General features: G+C 42.4%; 1 protein-coding gene across 1 annotated transcript in view; it reads left to right on the top strand.

Annotated features, from left to right (window-relative positions):
• POLDIP3 (DNA polymerase delta interacting protein 3) overlaps positions 1 to 22,572 on the top strand; it is a 78,724-nt gene that overhangs the window by 268 nt on the left and 55,884 nt on the right. The window contains exons 2-4 of the mRNA XM_075833546.1: positions 5,282 to 5,663; positions 7,320 to 7,409; positions 19,739 to 19,840. Of these exons, the coding sequence (XP_075689661.1) occupies positions 5,282 to 5,663; positions 7,320 to 7,409; positions 19,739 to 19,840 (574 nt within the window). The remainder of the gene's footprint in view (positions 1 to 5,281; positions 5,664 to 7,319; positions 7,410 to 19,738; positions 19,841 to 22,572) is intronic.

The raw sequence follows: 22,572 nt of genomic DNA, 5'->3' as shown, positions 1-22,572 counted from the left end.
TGTGTTATTGGGGCTTCTCGGCGCTATGTTCTTATGGCTTCCTGACTAGTCACGGCTCCTCGTGCTGAAGCCCAGGCACAATTTATGGAACCTTCGCATTGCGCGTGCGTGTGTTTTCATGTATGTATGTATGTGTGTGTGTGTGTGTGTGTGTGTGTGTGTGTATATATATATATATATATATATATATATATATACATACATACACACACGTCTTTCATGACAAGAGCGGCACTCCAATAGACGTAGTCAAAAATTATAAATATTTATTCACCCATCGTGAGAAGGCGACGTTTCCACTCTATCATAGTCGTTTTCAAGCTTGGTATAGTCGAACCGTCGCCTTCTCAATATGGGTGAATACATATAAATATTTTTTGGCGGAGCCTATTGAAGTGCCGCTCTTCTTGTGATATATTTTGTAAAAAAAATCCTGGTTTGGAGGTCAACCGGTGAATGGAGCACCCTAACCTCGGATCTGGAATCGGAATCCATTGCGCAGTACCGCCGCTTTGAATGAGGGGTGTGTGTGTGTGTGTGTGTGTGTGTGTGTATATATATATATATTTGTGTATACACAGTCGAGTCACATTATTATGACCACCTCCTACATTGGACGTCGGCAGCGCGTAGCCCATGAAGGAAGTGATGTCGTGGGCTGGCTTGGTGGGTATATAAGGTTTGCTATAGGCTGTCTGAACACATAACACTCGTTGTTGTCGTTGTCATGGGTAAAAGGGGCGATTTGCAAAAAGAGATTATTGGCTTTCGTGCCCCCTGTTTATGAATGGCCCATGGGGGAGTTATACAGTGGAAAGTTTCCACTAATCGGATCCATTCCTGCTTTTGGCAATAAATCGACGGTGTTCACACAGGCCATTTATACAGAAGTGTGTACAAAGCTCAGGAAGAAATAGACCCTCGCCGTCCCCTTCCTTCACCCATACTAAAGTGTCATATGTAGTTTATCACCTCTAGCGCTCTGTTCCTGTCTGTGTTGCTGTCGGATGTGTCTTTTGCTTGAGCCCTCTGTGTGCTTGTAAGAAAGTTGGGTGACAATCTGTGGTCATTATTAACCAGTTGAGGGCTGACCACCCATATAGCGTGGGTTTAAAGGGGTTGTCCACTTTCTCAAAACTGATGACCAATCCACCAGATAGGTCATCAGTATATGATCGGTGCGTGTCCGACGTCCGGACCCTGCACTGATCCGCAACTCCGGCTGCTTCCATGCACCGGATGTTTGGAACTGTATGCAGTAGTTGGAGCCGGAAGCAGATGGCTCCAACCACTGCATAGCGACAGAACCCACTGTATTGCGGCAGAACTGCAGCACAGCCCCTATTCTTTGACCGGATCTATCTTCTTCTGGTAACATCGTCCGGCGCACGGAGACAGCGGGTGTGGCGGATCAGTGCGGGGGCTGGGTGTCGGACACGCACCTATCATATACTGATCCTATCCAGTGGATAGGTCATCAGTTGTCGGAAAGTGAAAAACCCCTTTTACGCTTGCTCTCCAAGCGATTAGGAAGCTGATTGTTGGGTGCCCCGCAGTCATACTGCCAGGGACCCTGGAGAAAAAACAGAATGTTACCATCGCTTTTGTCTTCTCTGTACTGATGTACACAGCGTTCAAGGAGCGATATGTATAGAATAGCGGTCGCGGTGGTCAAGTGACCAGCAGGGCTGCTGGTAGTAGGAGGCTGCTGCTGAGGTTAGCTAGACCCAGCACAGCCATATCAGTGACCATATTCACTATTACAGGACTGACTTCCTCAGTAGCTGGCGCTGCTGTACAGCGCCAGTTACAGTGGAGTAGTCTAGTGTAAAAAAAAAATAAAAATTAAATAGGTATTTTCTGACTTTTGAGGGACAGACCATAGTAATAGAAACTGTAAGGCCTCATGCACACGACCGTGGTGTTTTTCTGGTCCGCAAATTCCAGGACCGTGTTCCGTGGAATGTCATCCGCAGTTCATCCGTATGTAATCCGCAGTTCATCCGCAGTTCATCCGTATGTAATCCGCAAAAATGCGGATGAAAAAAAAAAAAAAAAAAAAAGGACTTTTAAACAGGATGCCAAAAGCTTGGTCAAACCCCCTTTAGAAGGTCACATGATCCGCAAATCCGCAAACTGCGGATGACACACGGCGGTGTATCCGCAATTTCCACGGGCCCATTGACTTCTATTGGCATGTCCGCACCGCATTTGCGGCCCATAATAGGACATGTCCGGAATTTCTGCGGCACGGATGTGCGGACATGCGGAGACCCGTGAAAACACGGATAGTGTGTATGGGCCCATAGAAATGAATGGGTCCGCAATTCTCCCGTGGATTTGCGGGGGAATTGCGGACGCAAAAACACGGTCGTGTGCATGAGGCCTAAGCCTAAAAATGCTAGCCCAATAAATTAAAAATGTTATAGCTGTTTAACTAAAATGTGCTTAAAAATGGCTAACCAGTGCCTGATCCTGAACGGGTTAAACCTCCCATAGGGTTTGTCGCTGGTCTTTCTAGAGTCCTAAATGGTAGTATAGTAGCAGGTGACCATACACATACGCAGATTTCCCTTTCCTGAGTATGGCAATGCTGGTTGGGAACCCTTAGCTGAGCTGTTGTAAGAGTAACAGATACTTTAAGACAGTTGAAAACACGATTAACCTTTATGGCATATTAATGTGATCTGCCATAACTGTTTGGTCCCCCCTTTTGAGAGATGTAGAAACAGGCAATTGCAGACTATAAAGTTGAGCTTGGCCAACACAGCACTGGGGACTAAGGATGCACGATGCATCGAAACTTCAATACAGTTTCGATACCGTTCATCCTCAAACGGTTCGATACCGTAGTTTCATGTATTTCGATACTTAGCTATGCAGCCGCACAGCTAAGTATAGTAACACATGAATGTATGAGAGCGGGGCTGTGGCGGTGTAATACAGTCGTTGCCCCGCTCCTGGCAAGTGCGCGCCGTCAGGATGATGTAATGCTGCCAGCGCTGCACCAATGTGCGGCAGCACTGAAGACAGAACATGGCGGGCGCACTACAAAACATCTTCAGTTGTCTTCAGTGCCTGCGCTCATTAGAGCCGCATCACCTCATGCTGACCGCGCACGCACTTAATGTGAGGAGCGGGGCAATGGCTGTATTACACAGCCGCAACCCCGCTCTATAACGGCGGAGATCATAGAGACCTCTCATCTCCGTCGCTATTATCCTGAATGCTGTGATCAAAACTGACCGCAGCATTCAAGAGGAAACTTAGAAGGGAGGATGCCCCTTGGATCGGGTCTGAGGGCCATACCATATATGGGCAGACAGCCCAGGGTCCATTGAAGGACCCCAGAGCTGTCTTACCATATTTCCTGTTAGGGCATACTTGGGTATGTCCTAACAGCCTGTGTGCTATCCATATATAGATATATGCCAGTACATTAAAGTTTAAAAATAAAGTAAAAACAAAGTAATATGAAATAAAAAAAAAATACACATACGCCCTTTTTACAATAAACATTAAAATAAGTCTCAAATCATAAAATACACACATTCAGTATTGGCGTGGCAGTAATAACCTGCACAACAATTTTTTTTGCATCATTTATGATGTGTATGCCGTAAAAAATAAAATAAAAACTGCTTTCTATCACTTATTAATGTGAGGCACGAGGTGTGATTAATTTAACCTCCATGTGCCTCATTAATATAAATTAACCCCATCATGTACCTTACACATTAACCCATTATAACTGAGAAACATGATGGGATTAATTACTATTAATGTGAGGCACATTCCAAATTTATCATCATACCACGCGCCTCACATCAGAAAATGGAAGAACTTTTTTTTTTTTTTATTACTGTTGGCAAAGTATCGTTTTGGTATCGGAATCGCAATACTACACGAGGTATCGGTATTGAAGTCCAAATTCTGGTATCGTGACATCCCTACTGGGGACAAGTCAACCATGTTCTCTGCATTGTTGTATTAAATTGAAGGCATAATAAGGTGTATAGTATTTACCGATCAATTTCTATGGGTACCGTGTTATTGATTTATACAACACGGATCGATAATACTACCGTATGCTTGGGGCACTAAAGGGTTGATGGCCTATCCTTAAGGCCCTTTAAATAGGCCAATGATCGGGCAAACGAATGTTCATATGTACACACATTCCCAATCATTGCCTTGTGTAAACAGGGCAACGATCAGCCGATAAACGAGCAAACACTTGTTCATCACTTGTTCATCGGCTGATCGTATAGTTTATGCAGCACAAAATGTTATTGTCGGCAGCACATCTCCCTGTGTAAACCGGGAGATATGCTGCCGACATGATAGAAATGCATGGAGCTGTCTCGTGAATCGGCACTCGTATTTACGGCCCAAATTGGCTGGTGTAAAAGTACCTTTAGGATAGGCCATCAATAGTAGATCGGTGGGGATCTGACTCTGCACCCCTGTCGATCAACTGTTTTGAAGGGGCCGATCTTGCACAGCCGCTAAGAAGTTAGATTTCATAGCGACTGGAAGGTATTACAGGACAGTGCAGCAGAAAGTAAGACCCCCACCAATTTAATATTGATGGCCTATTCCGGATAACCCATTTAAAGTCATGTATTTTAAGTATATCGTCTTGTAATTCGCTAGAATTAGTATTTATGGTTTCTGTCCATTGTGTGCTAAGCATATTAAAGAGGCTCTGTCACCAGATTATAAGTGCCCTATCTCCTACATAGTCGGATCGGCGCTGTAATGTAGATAACAGTGGTTTTTATTTTGAAAAACAATCATTTTTGAGCAAGTTATGAGCAATTTTAGATTTAGTTTCTTAATGCCCAACTGGGCGTGTTTTTACTTTTGACCAAGTGGGTGTTGTAAAGGAGTGTATGAGGCTGACCAATCAGCGTCCTACACTTCTCATTGTTCCAGCCCAGCATGATCCACAGCACAGTGAGATTGTGCAGTGAAAGAAGCTGGGCTGGAACAATGAGAAGTGCAGGACGCTGATTGGTCACTGATTGGTCGGCCTCATACACTTCTTTACAACACCCACTTGGTCAAAAGTACAAACACGCCCAGTTGGGCATTAAGAAACTAAATCTAAAATTGCTCATAACTTGCTCAAAAATGATCGTTTTTCGAAATAAAAACCACTGCTGTTATCTAATTACAGCGCCGATCCGATTATGTAGGAGATAGAGCATTTATTATATGGTGACAGAGCCTCTTTAAGGATTACATTCAATGCGTCTGGTCTCTTCTTCCTTTCTAGGGTCAATAATAGGGGGACTATGGGAGGTATGCGATCCAGGGTCCAATCTACACCGATTAGTCGTATACCAACCACTAATTTCCAGAGAACGTTTGATGCTCGTCAGAAGATAGGAGTAACGGATGCCCGTTTGAAGCTAGGGATAAAAGATGCCCGTGAAAAATTGGTTGCCAAAGATGCACGTTTCCGAATAATGGGTAAAGTGCAAGATGCTCGTCAAATGCTGAATTCTAGAAAGCAGCAGGTCAATGTTGGAGGAAAATCTACTAAAGTCATGGACGCTCGTGAAAAGCTAAGCTTTAGGAGAAGTGCGCCAGCCGTAACTATTAGCCCACCTGTGGCACAAGGGTCCTCCGCCATAAAAATTACCAAGACCATTCAGGCAAGTGGTGCTACAACAAAGGAGATTACACTGTTATTTCATTACAATGTCTTCAGTTAAAGGGGTAGCCACAGGATATTCCATAAATGTCCGATAGATGTGGGTCCTACTCTCGTACCTGCACCTTTCTTTAAAATGGGGCTTCCTGACAATTGTCTTCGCTTCTGCTGCTTGTCTCCAGCCACTGTGCGATGAGGTGGCCGGTTTTCCGTAAAGAGATCAGCAAGTTTTGCTATTCTGTTTCTGGGACTCCCATAGAAGTGAATGTGACTTGCGGAAACAGTTCAGCATGACGGACTGCGCTGTTTCTTTGGCTCCTGAGTTTCGGAAACAGCGTAACTCCCATTCACTTCTATGATAGTTTCTGGAAAACGTATAGCAAAACGTGCTCAGCTTCTTTCCGGAAAACCCGGTGACCACGTGGGCCCAGCGTCAAAAGCTAGGACGAAGGTCAGGGAGCCCTGTTCTAGAGATAGGTGCGGGTCCCAGATTTGTGGCATATCCTGTGGATATACCATAAATGTCAGAGATGGGACTACCCCTTTAACATTTATTTTGTTTCCCCCATGTACACTGTGAAGACCAGAAAGTGTGTAGCATTTTACTAGTGTTATTCATTGAAAGGTGAAAATGTTCAATAGTCAAAATTAGTTTAACAAAATGTTAGCGCCTTCTTTTCCTGACAACTAAGATTGATAGCTTATCACTATGGTATGTCTGCTGGAGTCTGACCTCTGAAAGCTCTACTGATGCATAGGACCGAGGGGTGCCCTATTCTGTCAATAAGCCACCAATGAGAGTTGTTGGAATACCCTTTTAAATAGGCTCTGTCACCAGTTTATAACTGCTCTATCTTCTACCTAATCTGATAGGCGCTTTAATAAAGATAATAGTTTTTTTTTAAAACGTTTTATTTTTGACCAAGTTATGATCATTTTTCGTTTTATGCAAATTTTTTTTTAATGCCCAACTTGGCGTTTTTTTTAACTTTTCACCAAGTTGGCGTTGTAAAGAAAAGTGTATGACGCTGACCAATCAGGGTCGTATACTTCTCTTCCCAGATTGTTTTACTGCACAGCGTGATCTCGCGAGATCATGCTGTGAAGGGACTTCCTCCCACAGGTCCTTCACCGGAGTCATGGAAGACTGAACAGACACCGCCTCCAGCCGCTGCGGATTCGGATAAACGTCCTGGCACAGCTGGAGGCAATGTCTGTTGACTCTTCCATCACTCCGGTCAAGGAGCTGCGAGAGGAAGTCCCGTCACAGCGTGATCACGCTGTGCTGTGAAATAAGCTGGGCATGAATGAAGAGAAGTGTATGATTCTGATTGGTCAGCATCATACACTTCTCTTTACAACACCCACTTGGTGAAAAGTAGAAACACGCCCAGTTGGGCATTTAGAACAAATTAGCACAAAACAAAAAATTATCATAACTTGGTCAAAAATAAACGTTTTAAAAAAAACAACTGTTATTTACATTAAAGCGCCTATTAGATTAGGTAGAAGATAAAGCACTTATAAACTGGTGACAGAGCCGCTTTAACAGTAAATACATGCAAAAAAATAAAGTTACCTTTTGTTATTTATATTCGCTTCTAATATATATAGAAACTTGTGACCGCTTATAACCAATGCTTTCCTCCTCTTTCAGATCTCACAACCTGAGACATTTTCTTCAGGTCTAACTAACCCTGTTAAAGGAATGCGAATAAATGTTGTCAACCACCAACCTGGGAAACAGGTAATTTTGTCAGTTTAACTTCTGTGAGTAGGCGTGCGCACCCACCGCTTTCCTATGTTTGGGTTTTTGGTGGGTTAATGCTTTAAAATGAATACAGTTTGTGTTTTGTTTTGTTCATAGTCCGCTGTGACTTTTGATCACGCAGTGGTCAACGTAAAATAGTTAGAAAAGTCACTGCCACTGTAATTTTTCGCTATGGTGGGAACTTGTTCAACAATCAAGTCTTTCGTCATGGCAGGAATTGTTGTGATTGTTGCTAGTCGTCCATGACTATTTCCGCGTAAGAGAAACATTGTGTGGGGGTACGCATTAAAATTAGAAGGCTGAAATGTAACACAAGGAAATACTTATTTTCAGAAAGGGTAATAGGCCAATGTAACAGATTCCAGCAGTTGGGGTGGGGACGTGCACGGTTTAGGCATTCAAGAATACTTGGGGCAGACATATTTCTATTGTCAAATGTTAAGAATTAAAATATGGGATGTCCATTTCAAAAAGTGATTCACACTCACACATTCTGGGTGGGCCTGTTTGTTCTTTTCTGTCGTTCTATTTGTTGTTTCTATGTGTGCCAGTCATAGAAACCTGCGATTTCACTTCAAGCAAATATCTAATTCGAAGGGTAGTTCCAGTTTCACTGGAAGCCCCTTCTGCGCTTTGCACAAGCGCTAGGCAACCAAACTGCCTGCTCTCCTGGCTGCATCCTCTGCTGTCACACTTCTCTACATTTAAAGATGGAGCTTGTATGTATCCTGGATACATAGAAGCTGTATCTTGTGGTCACAGCTGAATTCGTCAGGTTAGCGGGACTGATGGCTTCGGCGAGCGCTGATCCTGCTGTTATCGATCTCCTGTAAGTTCATGAACTTAGATGTCATTGATAATAACTGGATCCTGCGTATCAGAGACATGCAGGACCAGCATTCGCTGAAACAGTCAGTCCTGTTGACCTGACTGATTTGGCTGTGACTGCAAGACACAGCTTCTATGTATGCAGGATACGTGGAATCTGTATCTCCAAAAGTGAAAAATAAAACAGTGATTTAGAAAAAAAAAAAAAATATATATATATATATATATATATATATATATATATATGCTTTCAAGGTCTACATAGCCTTTAAAGAGTCTCTGTCACCACATTATAAGTGCCCTATCTCCTACATAAGGACATGGGCGCTATAATCTAGATGACAGCAGTGCTTTTTATTTAAAAAACTATCTGTTTTCACCACTTTATCAGCATCATGCACTTCTCTCCATTCATTTAGGCAGCGCATAGGGATCCTTTTAGATCGCTATGTGCGGTCTTATTCTTACACATTAACAATACTGAAGTGTTTAGAGAGTGAATAGACATTCCACGGGATGTCTATTCACAATCTCTGCACTTCGTTACTTTGTCTGTGGTAGTTACAGCAGAGGAAGCGTATTCTCGCGAGATTACGCTGTAGATGACAGGTTACGAGATTACGCTTCCTCTGCTGTAACTACCACAGACAGAGTAACGAAGTGCAGGGATTGTGAATAGACATCCCTTGGAATGTCTATTCACTGTCTAAACACTTCAGTATTGTTAATGTGTTAGTATAAGACAGCACATGGCGATCTTACAGGATCCCTATGCGCTGAATAAATGAATGGAGAGGAGTGCATGATGCTGATTGGTCCGCGTCATACACTCCTCTGTACAACGCCCACTTGGTCTAAAGTAAAAATACGCCCACTTGGGCATTAAGCAACTCATTAGCAAATCTAAAATCGCTAATAAAGTGGTGAAAACAGATCTTTTTTTTAAATAAAAAGCACTGCTGTCACCTACATTATAGCGCCGATCTCCTTATATAGGAGACAGGGCACTTATAATGTGGTGACCGAGTCTCTTTAAACTTCTTGCTGGTAGTTGTGACCTCAATAATAGCTGAAATTGAGCCATCAATATGCGATTGAGATGTGACTGCTGGCTAGTAATCGCATGATCAAAGGGATTAACTTTATAGTTTTACTAGACACAGTGCCTCGGCTTATCCATACATAAGCTGTATCTGATGTATATGGTGCTGAGCTGCTTCACTCGGTGGAGACCATTGATGAGTGGTAGTTGTAATTGATCCCAGCTATCAGACGCCACCAGTTGCACATTGATGGCATATTTTAGGCAAATACCATCAATATTAAGGCCCACTCAACCCCTTAAGCGTCTGCGTATTCTACAAGTGTCCAACAACTAATGTAAAAAGCCTAATTTCTCCCTCCAGCTTTCCATTAGCAATCTAACAATCTCTAGTGCTGTGCTCACCACCTTTTTTTGTTTTTTAGCATTCCATCACCTAGTTCAAACACACTTCTTCACCTTAGCACAAGATAGGGAGCTATCCTCCATAACTAATTCTGCATGGTGTCTTTGGCTGCTACGTCTAAAAATGTATGAGCCGTATGATATATTTTGCTACCAAATTATTAAAATGAATTACATGTAAAACAAAAAAAGCGATTACACTAGATACTGAACTGACCGAAGTGTGAAGCTCCACCATTGGAGCTATTTTATCTGACAACGAGATTGTATTCTTGAACTTCAACAGTATACAAGCGGGCGTGATTCAGGTACAGCAGCGCCAGGAATTTCAAATTCCTTATAGTGACTTTTCTGGAAACATAACTAATAGGTCCATCATCAAAGTTTTTTTATTGATTCATACTGTATGTCCGCCAATTTATGTATCGTTAGTACGGTTAAAAAAAGAACTACCCTACCGTTCAAAAGTTTAGGGTCACTTAGAAATATCCTTATTTTTGCAAGAAAAGCACAGTTTTTTTCAATGAAGATAACATTAAATTAATCAGAAATACACTCTATACATTGTTAATGTGCTAAATGACTATTCTAGCTGCAAACGTCTGGTTTTTAATGCAATATCTACATAGGTGTATAGAGGCCCATTTCCAGCAACCATCACTCCAGTGTTCTAATGGTACATTGTGTTTGCTAACTGTGTTAGAAGGCTAATGGATGATTAGAAAACATTTGAAAACCCTTGTGCAATTATGTTAGCACCGCTGTAAACAGTTTTGCTGTTTAGAGGAGCTATAAAACTGACTTTCCTTTGAGCTAAGTTGAGAATCTGGAGCATTACAATTGTGGGTTCGATTAAACTCTCAAAATGGCTAGAAAGAGAGAGCTTTCATGTGAAACTCGACAGTCTATTCTTGTTCTTAGAAATGAAGGCTATTCCATGCGAGAAATTGCCAAGAAACTGAAGATTTCTTACAACGGTGTGTACTACTCCCTTCAGAGGACCGCACAAACAGGCTCTAACCAGAGTAGAAAGAGAAGTGGGAGGCCCCGCTGCACAACTGAGCAACAAGACAAGTACATTAGAGTCTTTAGTTTGAGAAATAGACGTCTCACAGGTCCTCAACTGGCAGCTTCGTTAAAGAGGCTCTGTCACCAGATTTTGCAACCCCCTATCTCCTATTGCAGCAGATCGGCGCTGCAATGGAGATAAGAGTAACGTTTTTTTTTTTGTTTTTTTTAAACGAGCATTTTTGGCCAAGTTATGACCATTTTTATATTTATGTAAATTAGGCTTTCTAAAGTACAACTGGGCGTGTATTATGTGCGTACATCGGGGCGTTTTTACTTCTTTTACTAGCTGGGCGTTGTGACGAGAAGTATCATCCACTTCTCTTCACAACGCCCAGCTTCTGGCAGTGCAGACACAGCGTGTTCTCGAGACAAGTGGGACAGGACATGAGTATCAGTCCCTCTCTCACCCACCAGCCTAAGGGGCACCTCGAATACTTCTCCCTCCAGTGTCTCCTTATTAAAGGCAGTAAAACTAAGGGGGTGCTCCTGCTGGTCTGGCTATTTTACCACAATTTTTTTTATTTTGACTGCTCTTATTACTATGTCCTGCCACATACGGCTGTTACATTCATATTTCTGCACCGTGATATGGGCATGATCTTTATTTATTTTTTGAGGATCTCTAATAATCGAGCTGTTCCTTATCAATACACCATGGGCTTTGTTAGTTTTGTTCGGGTTCTTACTGGACGTAGTACACCCGACAATACTTCTGGAAATACTGACCTCATTTTGGGGATTGGTGATCCTTTACTGTTCCTATAGATGGACACTGCCCCTCTATATATTCTGTAGGTGATTGGTTGTTTTGTGCACATATCGGTTCCTACCTTGCCGGGCAGGGGCCTGTTATGGTGTACCGCGTCACTTGGCACATTCGTCCCTCATATAAGGATTGATGGAGCTAAAGAGACGTTGTACAACCAGTCACTGAAAAAAAAAAGCTTGTCTTGACAGCCCTGCAGGTGTTCTTCTATCTAGTGAACAGACTCGCGTTTGCAACATAGTTGGATACATTTTCCTCCATTTGTATATATTGCCCTTCACTCCAGTACAGATTATTTTTTCCGCTATTATTTGTTACACATCAGACCAGAATGATGTCAACGGCTTCAGAATGAAACAAATATGGGACAAACTGCTTTGTTAGCAAGACAGTCATATCGACAGTCAAATGCATTTCTAGGCACATGCCTCCCTTATTAGAAAATAGCATCGCTTTTCTTCTGTACGGCCCCCCCAAGATAAGAATGCAATATATTTCTAACACAGCAGCCGTTTTACACAGATATATTTTTCCATCACTTCATTTGAAAATGTATTTAAAATTTGCCTAAAAAATATATATCCATATTTATCTGAGAATTCCCATTCCTCCTTTTTAAATTTTTGCGTTGTATCTCTACACCCCTAGATAAATACCTTAAGGGGTGTAGTTTTCTAAATGGGGTCGTTAATGGGGAGTTTCTATCATTCTGGTAGTTCAAAACCTCTCCAAATATACAGTGGGGCCTAAAATGTTTTCAAGCAAAATTAGTCCTGAAAGCCTCCGTGTGCTCCTTCTCTTTCGGGCCCTGCCGTGTGTCCAGGCTATGCATTAGGGTCACAATGGGGGCATTTTTAAAAACAGGAGAAACAGGGTGATAGATTTTGGGGTGTGTTTCTTCTTTCTCATGGTCGCTTTACACAGAAATCAATCTTCAAAGTGATACTTTTATGAAAAAAATAATTTTTTACGCCTGCTTTTTCATGAATTCTTACAAAAAAAACTGAGGTCAAAATACTTACAACACCCCTTAATAAATACCTTAAGGGGTGTAGTTTTCAAAATGGGGTCAGTTGTGGGGGTTTCCATCACTGAGACCTATGAGCCTCTGAAAACCTGGCTTGGTGCAGGAAAACAAAATGTACTTCAAAATTTATAAAATTATTACTAAATTTGTAGGTCTTCTAAATTGCTCAAAAATTATTATTTTTTTCTTCAAAAGTGCTGCCAAAATAGAGTAAAGAGATGGAAATATATATTTAATAAAAAAAAATTGTACAGTATGTATGTACATATGTGACATTGCAGTTAAAAATAGGGAAAAATTATAATTTTTACAAAATTTCATTAATTTTTCTATTTTTTTAATTCCGCAGATCGTATCAGTCTACTTTTACCACTAAAATAAAGTACAACATGTGACGAAAAAACAATGTCAGAATTACTTGGATATTCAAAACTTTCGCAGAGTTATTCTCTGATAAAGTCAGACATACCAGATTTGACAAATCTGGCTTGGTCATTAAGGGGTTAACTAAACTAATCTTCCCTAAAAATTATATATTTTTTTTCTCCTGATTCGAAGTAGCAATCTGGATTAACATTCAAACAGGAACTCCACATATTGCCATAGGTGCTGTGTGTTACATTCGAGGCACATACCAACAGAAATATACCCTGCCTACACACACTGAGCTATTCCGTTTTAGCTTAGTGTCCGGAGCAGGCATAGGAGTCTCTACCAAGTATTTTTTATTTTTATTTTTTAATTAACCCTTTCGTGACCAAGGGTCGTTGATGCCCGTGTCCAGGTAAAACTTTCCATTTCTGATGTGAACTTCTTTAAACGATAATATCTTTGCAACCGCTTTGAATATCCTAACTATTTTAACTTTTTTTTTTACAAGATTTATGATGCTTTAATTTTCTAGATTAGTTTAATTCCATGTTTTACATTTTTATTATGAGTAGACAAATCCCTAAAAATGTGAAAAAACACTTATATTAAAGGAAGTGTCACCAAAAATTTTTTTTTTATATCAGTTTGATGTTAGTGTTTTATTAAAAACGTTTAGATTTATTTGTGTTACTTTTTTTAATTTTTTTACTTTTTCTTCCCTATGGGGGCTGCCATTTTTGTTTCCATTTCTGTATGTGTCGATTAACGGCACATACAGACATGGAATACGGCAGCTACAGTCCCATAGTGAAGTCGAACGGGGCCCGTTCCAGCCACTATGGTGTACGCCGTCTGTGTGGGAACGGCGCATGCGCCGCTCCCACACAGTCCAAGTTGAACTGTGTGCCGTCCGGCGCCATTTTTCTGTGGACCGGAAGTTGCGGCCGGACAGTAAGATTACTACTTCCGGCCGCGGCTTCCGGACTTGTGCACTTGGAGCAGCGGCAGCAGACGGAGCGGACGGACCGGAGGGAGCGGCGGCGACTGGAGCAGGTAAGTGATTTCTATGTATGTTCGTGTTTCAGTGTGTGTTTACTACTGTATGTAAACCTACTACACTGTGTGTTAGCTCAAAAAATGGCGACACACAGTGTAGGAGGTTTGACCGTTCAATCCCCTCGTTTCTCCCGGCACCAGCCAGGATAAAAGAGGGGGGGATTCTGAGAGCTTACTAGAGCGAGTGAGTTTTTCCCAATTTTGCAGCATAAAGCAATGTGGTTGCTTTACCACATGCAATGCTGCAATTTTGGGAATTGCTCCATCTAGTGACCAGCACTGGGAAATGTTATAAATTCGAATCTAATTTATAATATTTCCTGACTCGTGAAAAAAATAAAAAAAATTAGAACAATGTTTAATCGCCTACACACTAATTGTTTAAAGAGGCTCTGTCACCAGATTTTGCAGCCCCTATCTGCTATTGCAGCAGATAGGCGCTGCAATGTAGATTACAGTAACGTTTTTATTTTTAAAAAACGAGCATTTTTGGCCAAGTTATGACCATTTTCGTATTTATGCAAATGAGGCTTGCAAAAGTACAACTGGGCGTGTTTACAGTAAAAGTCCAAGTGGGCGTGTATTATGTGCGTACATCGGGGCGTGTTTACTACTTTTACTAGCTGGGTGTTGTGTATAGAAGTGTCATCCACTTCTCTTCACAACGCCCAGCTTCTGGCAGTGCAGATCTGTGACGTCACTCACAGGTCCTGCATCGTGTCGGCACCAGAGGCTACAGATGATTCTGCAGCAGCATCGGTGTTTGCAGGTAAGTCGATGTAGCTACTTACCTGCAAATGCTGATGCTGCTGCAGAATCAAGTGTAGCCTCTGGTGCCGACACGATGCAGGACCTGTGAGTGACGTCACAGTGCTGCACTGCCAGAAGCTGGGCGTTGTGAAGAGAAGTGGATGACACTTCTATACACAACGCCCAGCTAGTAATAGTAGTAAACACGCCCCGATGTACGCACATAATACACGCCCAGTTGTACTTTTACTTTTCAACACGCCCAGTTGTACATTTGCAAGCCTCATTTGCATAAATACGAAAATGGTCATAACTTGGCCAAAAATGCTCGTTTTTAAAAAATAAAAACGTTACTGTAATCTACATTGCAGCGCCGATCTGCTGCAATAGCAGATAGGGGCTGCAAAATCTGGTGACAGAGCCTCTTTAACTAAAAAAAAAATTTTTTGCTAGCAACACATTCCGTTTAACATTTAACAAGCTCCAAGGGCCTTTACCAAGTTGATTGCAGAGATGACTTCGTACATCAGGACGAGGGACATCCTCCTGATTCCTTATCTGGACAATTTTTGTGGCCATAAACTTTAACTTGCCTTCCAATATTTCACATTTTTTCCCAAATGTGATATTTATTTATTTTTGAAATTTTGTGGGCATATTTAGCTACAATGTTTTGTAACCAGAGGATCTCCTTATCCTGTTGTCCAATCCTCTCCCCACAGTCTATTTCTCCCCCACCAATATAGTCTGACCCCTCTCTAACCTGACTACCTCCTTCATTTTCTACATTGACCTCAGCCCTAGTATAAATACTCCGCCACCCCAGCTAGAATTCTCTCCCCCAGCACAGCGGACCCCCTTTCATTTAGGTGCAAATCATCTGCAGAATACAGTTTGTACCCCAACGAAAAGTCAGCCCAGTGCTCAAGGAACCCAAAGCCTTCTCCTCTACACCAAGACTTTTTTTTTTTTTTTTAGTTAGTTAGTTAGTGTATACATGATTAGACATTGTTAGAATTTTTTTACATTTTTTCACAAGTCAGGAAATATTATAAGTTAGACTCTAATTTATAACATTTCCCTGTGCTGGTCACTAGAGGGAGCAATTCCCAAAATTGCAGCAGTGGCATGTGGTAAAGCAACCACATTGCTTTATGCTGCAAATTTGGAATAAACACACACGCTCTACTGAGCTCACAGAATCCCCCCTCCCTTATCCTGGCTAGTGCCGGGAGAAAGGAGGGGATTGAATGTACAAACCTCCTACACTGTGTGCCGCCATTTTTTGAGCGAATACAGTGTAGTAGGTTTACATACAGTGGTAATCACACACTAAAACACGTACATACACAGAAATAACTTACCTGCTCCTGCCGCCGCCGCTCCCTCCGGTCTGTCTGCTCCCTCCGCTCCTAGTGCTTGCTTCAGAACAAATGTCCAGAAGTCGTGACCGGAAGTAGTCATCTTAATGTCCGGCCGCGGCTTCCGGTCCACAAGAAAATGGCGCTAGATGTCGCTCGGCTGAAGACCTTCCATTTGGACTGTGTGGGAGCGGCGCATGCGCCGTTCCCACACAGATATGGCGTACACCATAGTGAATGCGAACGGCTCCCGTTCGCATTCTCTATGGGGATGTATGTGCCGTATTCCATCTCTGTATGTGTCGTTAATCGACACATACAGAGATGAAAAATAAAAATGGCAGCCCCCATAGTGAAGAAAAAGTTAGAAAAAATAAAACAGAACACAAACACAAATACATTTTTTTTAAATAAAACCCTAAAAGCAAATTGATCTAAAAATTTTTTTTTTTTCGTGCCACCCTTCCTTTAAGCCATGCGTTTAAAGCTGCTTGTCACCAGATTATAAGTGGCCTATCTTGTACATGATGTGATTGGCGCTGTAATGTAGATTACAGCAGTGTTTTTTATTTAGTGCACAGCAGAAAAAAAGGGTTTTAACCCCGGGCCTGAAAAGACCTTAAAGGGAATGTGACGCTAGAAAGATTTTTTTTTTTTATTTAGTTAAACAATTAGTGTATAGGTGATTAAACATTGTTTTAATTTTTTTCACGAGTCAGGAAATATTCTAAATTTAGATTCTAATTTATAATATTTCCCAGTGCTGGTCACTAGATGGAGCAATTCCAAAAATTGCAGCATTGCATGTGGTAAAGCAACCACATTGCTTTATGCTGCAAAATTTGAGAAAACTCACTCGCTCTAGTGAGCTCTCAGAATCCCCCCCTCCTTTATCCTGGCTAGTGCCGGGAGAAACGAGGGGATTGAACGGTCAAACCTCCTACACTGTGTGTCGCCATTTTTTGAGCTAACACACAGTGTAGTAGGTTTACATACAGTAGTAATCACACACTAAAACACGTACATACACAGACTTAACTTACCTGCTCCAGTCGCCGCCGCTCCCTCCGGTCCGTCTGCTACCGCCGCTCCAAGTGCACAAGTCCGGAAGCCGCGACCGAAAGTAGTAATCTTACTGTCCGGCCGCGACTTCCGGTCTACAGGAAAATGGCGCCGGACGGCGCACAGTTCAACTTGGACTGTGTGGGAGCGGCGCATGCGCCGTTCCCACACAGACGGCGTACAGCATAGTGGATGGAACGGGCCCCGTTCGCATTCACTATGGGACTGTAGCTGCCGTATTCCATGTCTGTATGTGTCGTTAATCGACACATACAGAAATGGAAAAAAAATGGCAGCCCCCATAGGGAAGAAAAAGTTCGAAAATAAAAAAAAGTAAAACACAAACACACAAATAGAAAAGTTTTTAATAAAACACTAAAATCAAACTGATGTAAAAAAAAATTTTTTTTCGTGGCACTGTTCCTTTTAATGACCAGCTCATTTTTTCTGTTTTTGCCTCTGTCTTTCAGCAGCCATAACGTTTTTATTTTTTTGTTGATCTGGCTGTATGAGGCCTTGTTTTATGCGAGAGAAATAGTATTATTTTTTTTTTCCTGTAGTTTGGGTGTCAATTTTTTTTTATTTTTTTTTTTTAACGGAGTGAATATAGGAAAAAGCGATTCTCGCCATGGTTTTTCTTTATTTTTTTTATACTGTTCGTTTCACGCTAAATAACCCATTAAATAAATTCAGGTTATTACGGTTGTGTAGATACCTAATATGTGTAGGTTTTTTGTTTTTATGTAATGTGGGGGCAATAAAATATATTTTATACAAAATGACTTTTTTGGACTTAATGATTAAGGGATAACTTTTTATTTTACTTTTATTTTTTACTAATGTATTAGCATACTACTGTATGCTAATACATTACACTGTGTCACTATGACACAGGCTATTAGGACAGCACATGGTGTGCCCGAACAGCAAGCAAACGGAACGGACAGCCCTGGGGTCCTTTGTAGGTCCCCAGGGCTGACTGCAGAGGGATTCCCCGGTCTTTGATCGGATCACCTGTAGTCCCTGTGATGCGATCAAAGAGGGGTATTCCCTTTGATCATGCCGTGGTCACGGACCGTGGCAATCAAAGTGTTAAACAGCTGGGGTCTGCATGTTTCCGACCCCAGCTATGTTCAGGAGGCTCCTCTGAAATCAGGAGCTGTTCGTTACAGCTCCTGCTTAGAGGATGAGCGCTCACCAGCCTGATCTACAGCGGCGCCAAAAGACGTCGTCGTAGACTGGGGACCTGCACCGCCTGCCGTAAAGACAGTGGGCGGTTGGGAAGGATTTAAATTGTATCAGTAGTTGAAACACAAGCTGCAAATTGAAAATAGCGAGGTCGTTTTTTGTGTGCAAACACTCAATCTGTTAACAGAATCACACACAACAGCAACTCCACTTTTTTTTTTTTTTAGAGGCTCTGTCAACAGATTTTGCAACCCCTATCTGCTATTGCAGCAGATCGGCGCTGCAATGTAGATAAGAGTAAAGTTTTTATTTTTAAAAAACGAGCATTTTTGGCCAAGTTATGACCATTTTTGTATTTATGCAAATGAGGCTTGCAAAAGTACAACCGGGCGTGTTTACAGTAAAAGTACAACTGGGCGTGTATTATGTGTGTTACATCTGGGTGTGTTTACTACTTTTACTAGCTGGGTGTTCTGACGAGAAGTATCATCCACTTCTCTTCAGAACGCCTAGCTTCTGGCAGTGCAGACACAGCGTGTTCTCGAGAGATCACGCTGTGTCGTCACTCACTTCCTGCCCCAGGTCCTGCATCGTGTCGGCCACATCGGCACCAGAGGCTACATTTGATTCTGCAGCAGCATCAGTGTTTGCAGGTAAGTAGCTACATCGACTTACCTGCAAACGCCGATGCTGCTGCAGAATCAAATGTAGCCTCTGGTGCCGATGTGTCCTCGCTCGTCCGACACGATGCAGGACCTGGGGCAGGAAGTGAGTGACGTCACAGCGTGATCTCTCGAGAACACGCTGTGTGTCTGCGCTACCAGAAGCTGGGCGTTCTGAAGAGAAGTGGATGATACTTCTCGTCAGAACGCCCAGCTAGTAAAAGTATTAAAAACGCCCCGATGTACGCACATAATACACGCCCACTTGGACTTTTACTTTAAACACGCCCACTTGGACTTTTGCAAGCCTCATTTGCATAAATACAAAAATGGTCATAACTTGGCGAAAAATGCTCGTTTTTTAAAAATAAAAACGTTACTGTAATCTACATTGCAGCGCCGATCTGCTGCAATAGCAGATAGGGGTTGCAAAATCTGGTGACAGAGCCTCTAACTCCACTTTCTTTTTTAACTCCACTTATGCACTTGTCCAGTGAATACAATGTATCTACTTCTGTGATAAATACTTATCAGATTACGCACGGACTGGTTTTTGAGTTTCTTCGCTGGTCCTTGTTTATGAGGCTGCAATGTCAGTAAATTACAATCTCTGCTCGAAATACAATTTCTTTTAGAAACCAGCTTATATTGATGGTCAAATTCTCACCCAGGATGATAATGTAAACTGGTTATTCACATTTCTGTCTATCAATAGGTCTCTTCTCGACAAGATATAGCTGATGATGATATGCTGGAATTTTCCCATATCCCAACCAAAAAGATGAAGATCACAGCTGCCAACACTATGCCAAAAAGGGTAATTTCGACACTTAATTTGTTTTTTTCTCTTTTTTAGGAACAAGCCATCTAGAAATTAATTCGAAAAGTAAAGTAAGGCTACATTCACACGACAGTGAAAAACAGCAGTGTGATGGCCGTTTTTATAACTGCCGTCACACGGCCGTTTCAGAACATTGAAGTTCAATGGGTGTATTCACACGGACAGTTTTTTAACTGATCCTGGCAGAGGACTTCCCGCACACAGCGCTACTTTGAACGCTGAGCCCGGGGAAGTCCCTTTCAGCTATGGAGTTCCCGGCCAGAGCATCGCAAGATCTCTGTCCGGGAATTCCTGTCTTGGGAAAGCCCTTGACGTCACTGTCCATATGCACCCCCCCGGAATAGGGCGCCGCTGTAGCTACCTGCAGGATCAGATTCCCCGGCGGCCAGACCCCGCTCTTGACGGAAGCCCCCGACGTCACTATCCATATATGGACAGAGACGTCAAGGGGTTACTCGTGGAGTGGAGTCACAGGCCAGAGGGGACTCTGGGCACTATCTGTGTGGGCTGTAAAGGGATGTGTTTTCTATCTCTAGGGGACTATCTCTTCCCTCCGTGGGGGGGGGGGGGGGGGGGTGAGACAGTGGTCACATCCAATGCATTCTCACTGCTTGCCCCCCCAGTCCATGCCAGGTAATGAGGTTCCATGGGGGGAGCCATGCCCCCCCCCCCCCACTTGCACGTGCATGAGCATGTGATGTCATACAGATGTGCACGGACAAGGTATAAGAGGGTCAACAAGCATGCTGATCACTCTTGCTCCTGTCTCCTGCTCACCAGACACCTACAGCACTCACTTCCTGCTCACCAGACACCAACAGACCTCTTTACCTCATGCACCGCTAAGTATCTTTCCTTTCTCTCTCCTCTTTCCTACCCTTTCTCCCCATAACCCCTTTCCCTGGTAACACTTTTCCTTCCCTGGTTTACAGATTTCCCCTCGTATTTAATATCCTGAGTGTATAGGGAAAGTTGGGGGTGGGCCACAGGAGAAAGCATGAATGCTGAAATATACCTTTATTTACTATGTAGTCGTATACACTTAGTAGCAAAACAATTAACGAAATTACCTTAACCCCTTAATATCAAAGGTCTTTTAAACCTTCATGACCGAGCAATTTTTTAAGTTTTTCCATCGTCTCATTCAAAAATCTATAAAGTTTTTTATTTTTGCGTCTACATAGCTGTAAAGGACCTTTTTTTTTTTTGTGGGACAAGTTTTATAATCGCACCATTTTGGGGTACAAATAACATAATAACTTTATTCAGTGGGTCATTACGATTGCGGCGATACCAAATTTCTATGGATTTTTTTTTACGTTTTACTTCCTTTTTTTTCAAAATTATTTGCTTTTGTGTCACCATATTAAGAGCCTTAACGTTTTTATTTTTTAACCGATGCAGCTGTATGACGGCTTATTTTTTGCGGGACGACTTAGTTTTTATTGGTACCATTTTGGAGTAGATGCGACGGTTTGATTAAATTCTTTTGAAGGCCGGATGAACAGAAAACAGCAATTCTGGCGTTTTTTTTATTCTATATTTTACGTCGTTCAACCGTGTGGGTTAAATAATTTAATAGTTTTATAGTTGGGTTCGTTACAGACGCGGTGATACCAAATATGAGTAACCTTTTACTTTTTTTCATAATGAAGTATTTTGTAAGGGGAAAAAGTGGGGGGTTTTATTTAATTTTTTTACTTGGGACATTTATTTATTTCAAACTTTATTTAACTTTTTTTTTACTTTTGTGTTTAGTCCCTCTGGGGGACTTTACTGTGCAAACTTTTGATCGCTATTATAATACACTGCAATACTTCTGTATTGCAGTGTATTATTGCCGGTCAGTGTAAAACTGACAGGCACCTGTTAGGTCATGCCTCCGGCATGGCCTAACAGGCAATTACTAAAGGCAGACCCAGGTTGCCATAGAACCCATCGGCGCCCCGTTGTTCACACGTGGATGCCAGTGGGGTTAGAGGGAGCCCCCTCCCTCTAAAATCAGTCAGATGCGGCGCTCGCTATTGAGCGCCGCATCTGAGGGGCTGCTAGTGGTCTCCGATCGTTGCCCTGAAGCCCGAGGCTGTTACTAACAGCCCGGGCTTCAGCAGCACCCCACACGATGCGGGGGAAGTTCTTCTGAATTGCTGACGTGAAAAGGCGGCGCTTCAGAAGAACTACCCTGAACGGCCGACGTAAAAACACTATACGCCGGTCGTTAAAGGACCAGTGTCACGGAAAAAACATTTTTTTACACCAATTTGCTTTTATTGTTTCATTAAACATTTTTTTATTTATTTGTGTTTGTGTTTTACTTTTTTTTATTTTTTCACTTTTTCTTGTCCATGGGGGCTGCCATTTTTTTTTCCTTCTCTGTATGTGTCGATTAACGACACATACAGACATGGAATACGGCACATACAGTCCAATAGTGAATGCGAACGGGGCCCATTCCATCCACTATGCTGTACGCCGCCTGTGTGGGAACGGCGCATGCGCCGCTCCCACACAGTCCAAATAGAACTGTGCGACGTCCGGCGCCATCTTCTTGTGGACCGGAAGTCGCGGCCGGACAGTAAGATTACTACTTCCGGTCGCGGCTTCCGGACTTGTGCACTTGGAGCGGAGGTAGCAGACGGACCGGAGGGAGCGGCGGCGACTGGAGCAGGTAAGTTAAGTCTGTGTATTTACGTGTTTTAGTGTGTGAT

The sequence above is a fragment of the Rhinoderma darwinii genome, chromosome 7 (assembly GCF_050947455.1).
Source record: "Rhinoderma darwinii isolate aRhiDar2 chromosome 7, aRhiDar2.hap1, whole genome shotgun sequence".
Lineage (NCBI taxonomy): Eukaryota > Metazoa > Chordata > Amphibia > Anura > Rhinodermatidae > Rhinoderma > Rhinoderma darwinii.
Note: the sequence above shows the minus strand (reverse complement) of the source record. Positions and strands in the feature narration are given on the sequence as shown.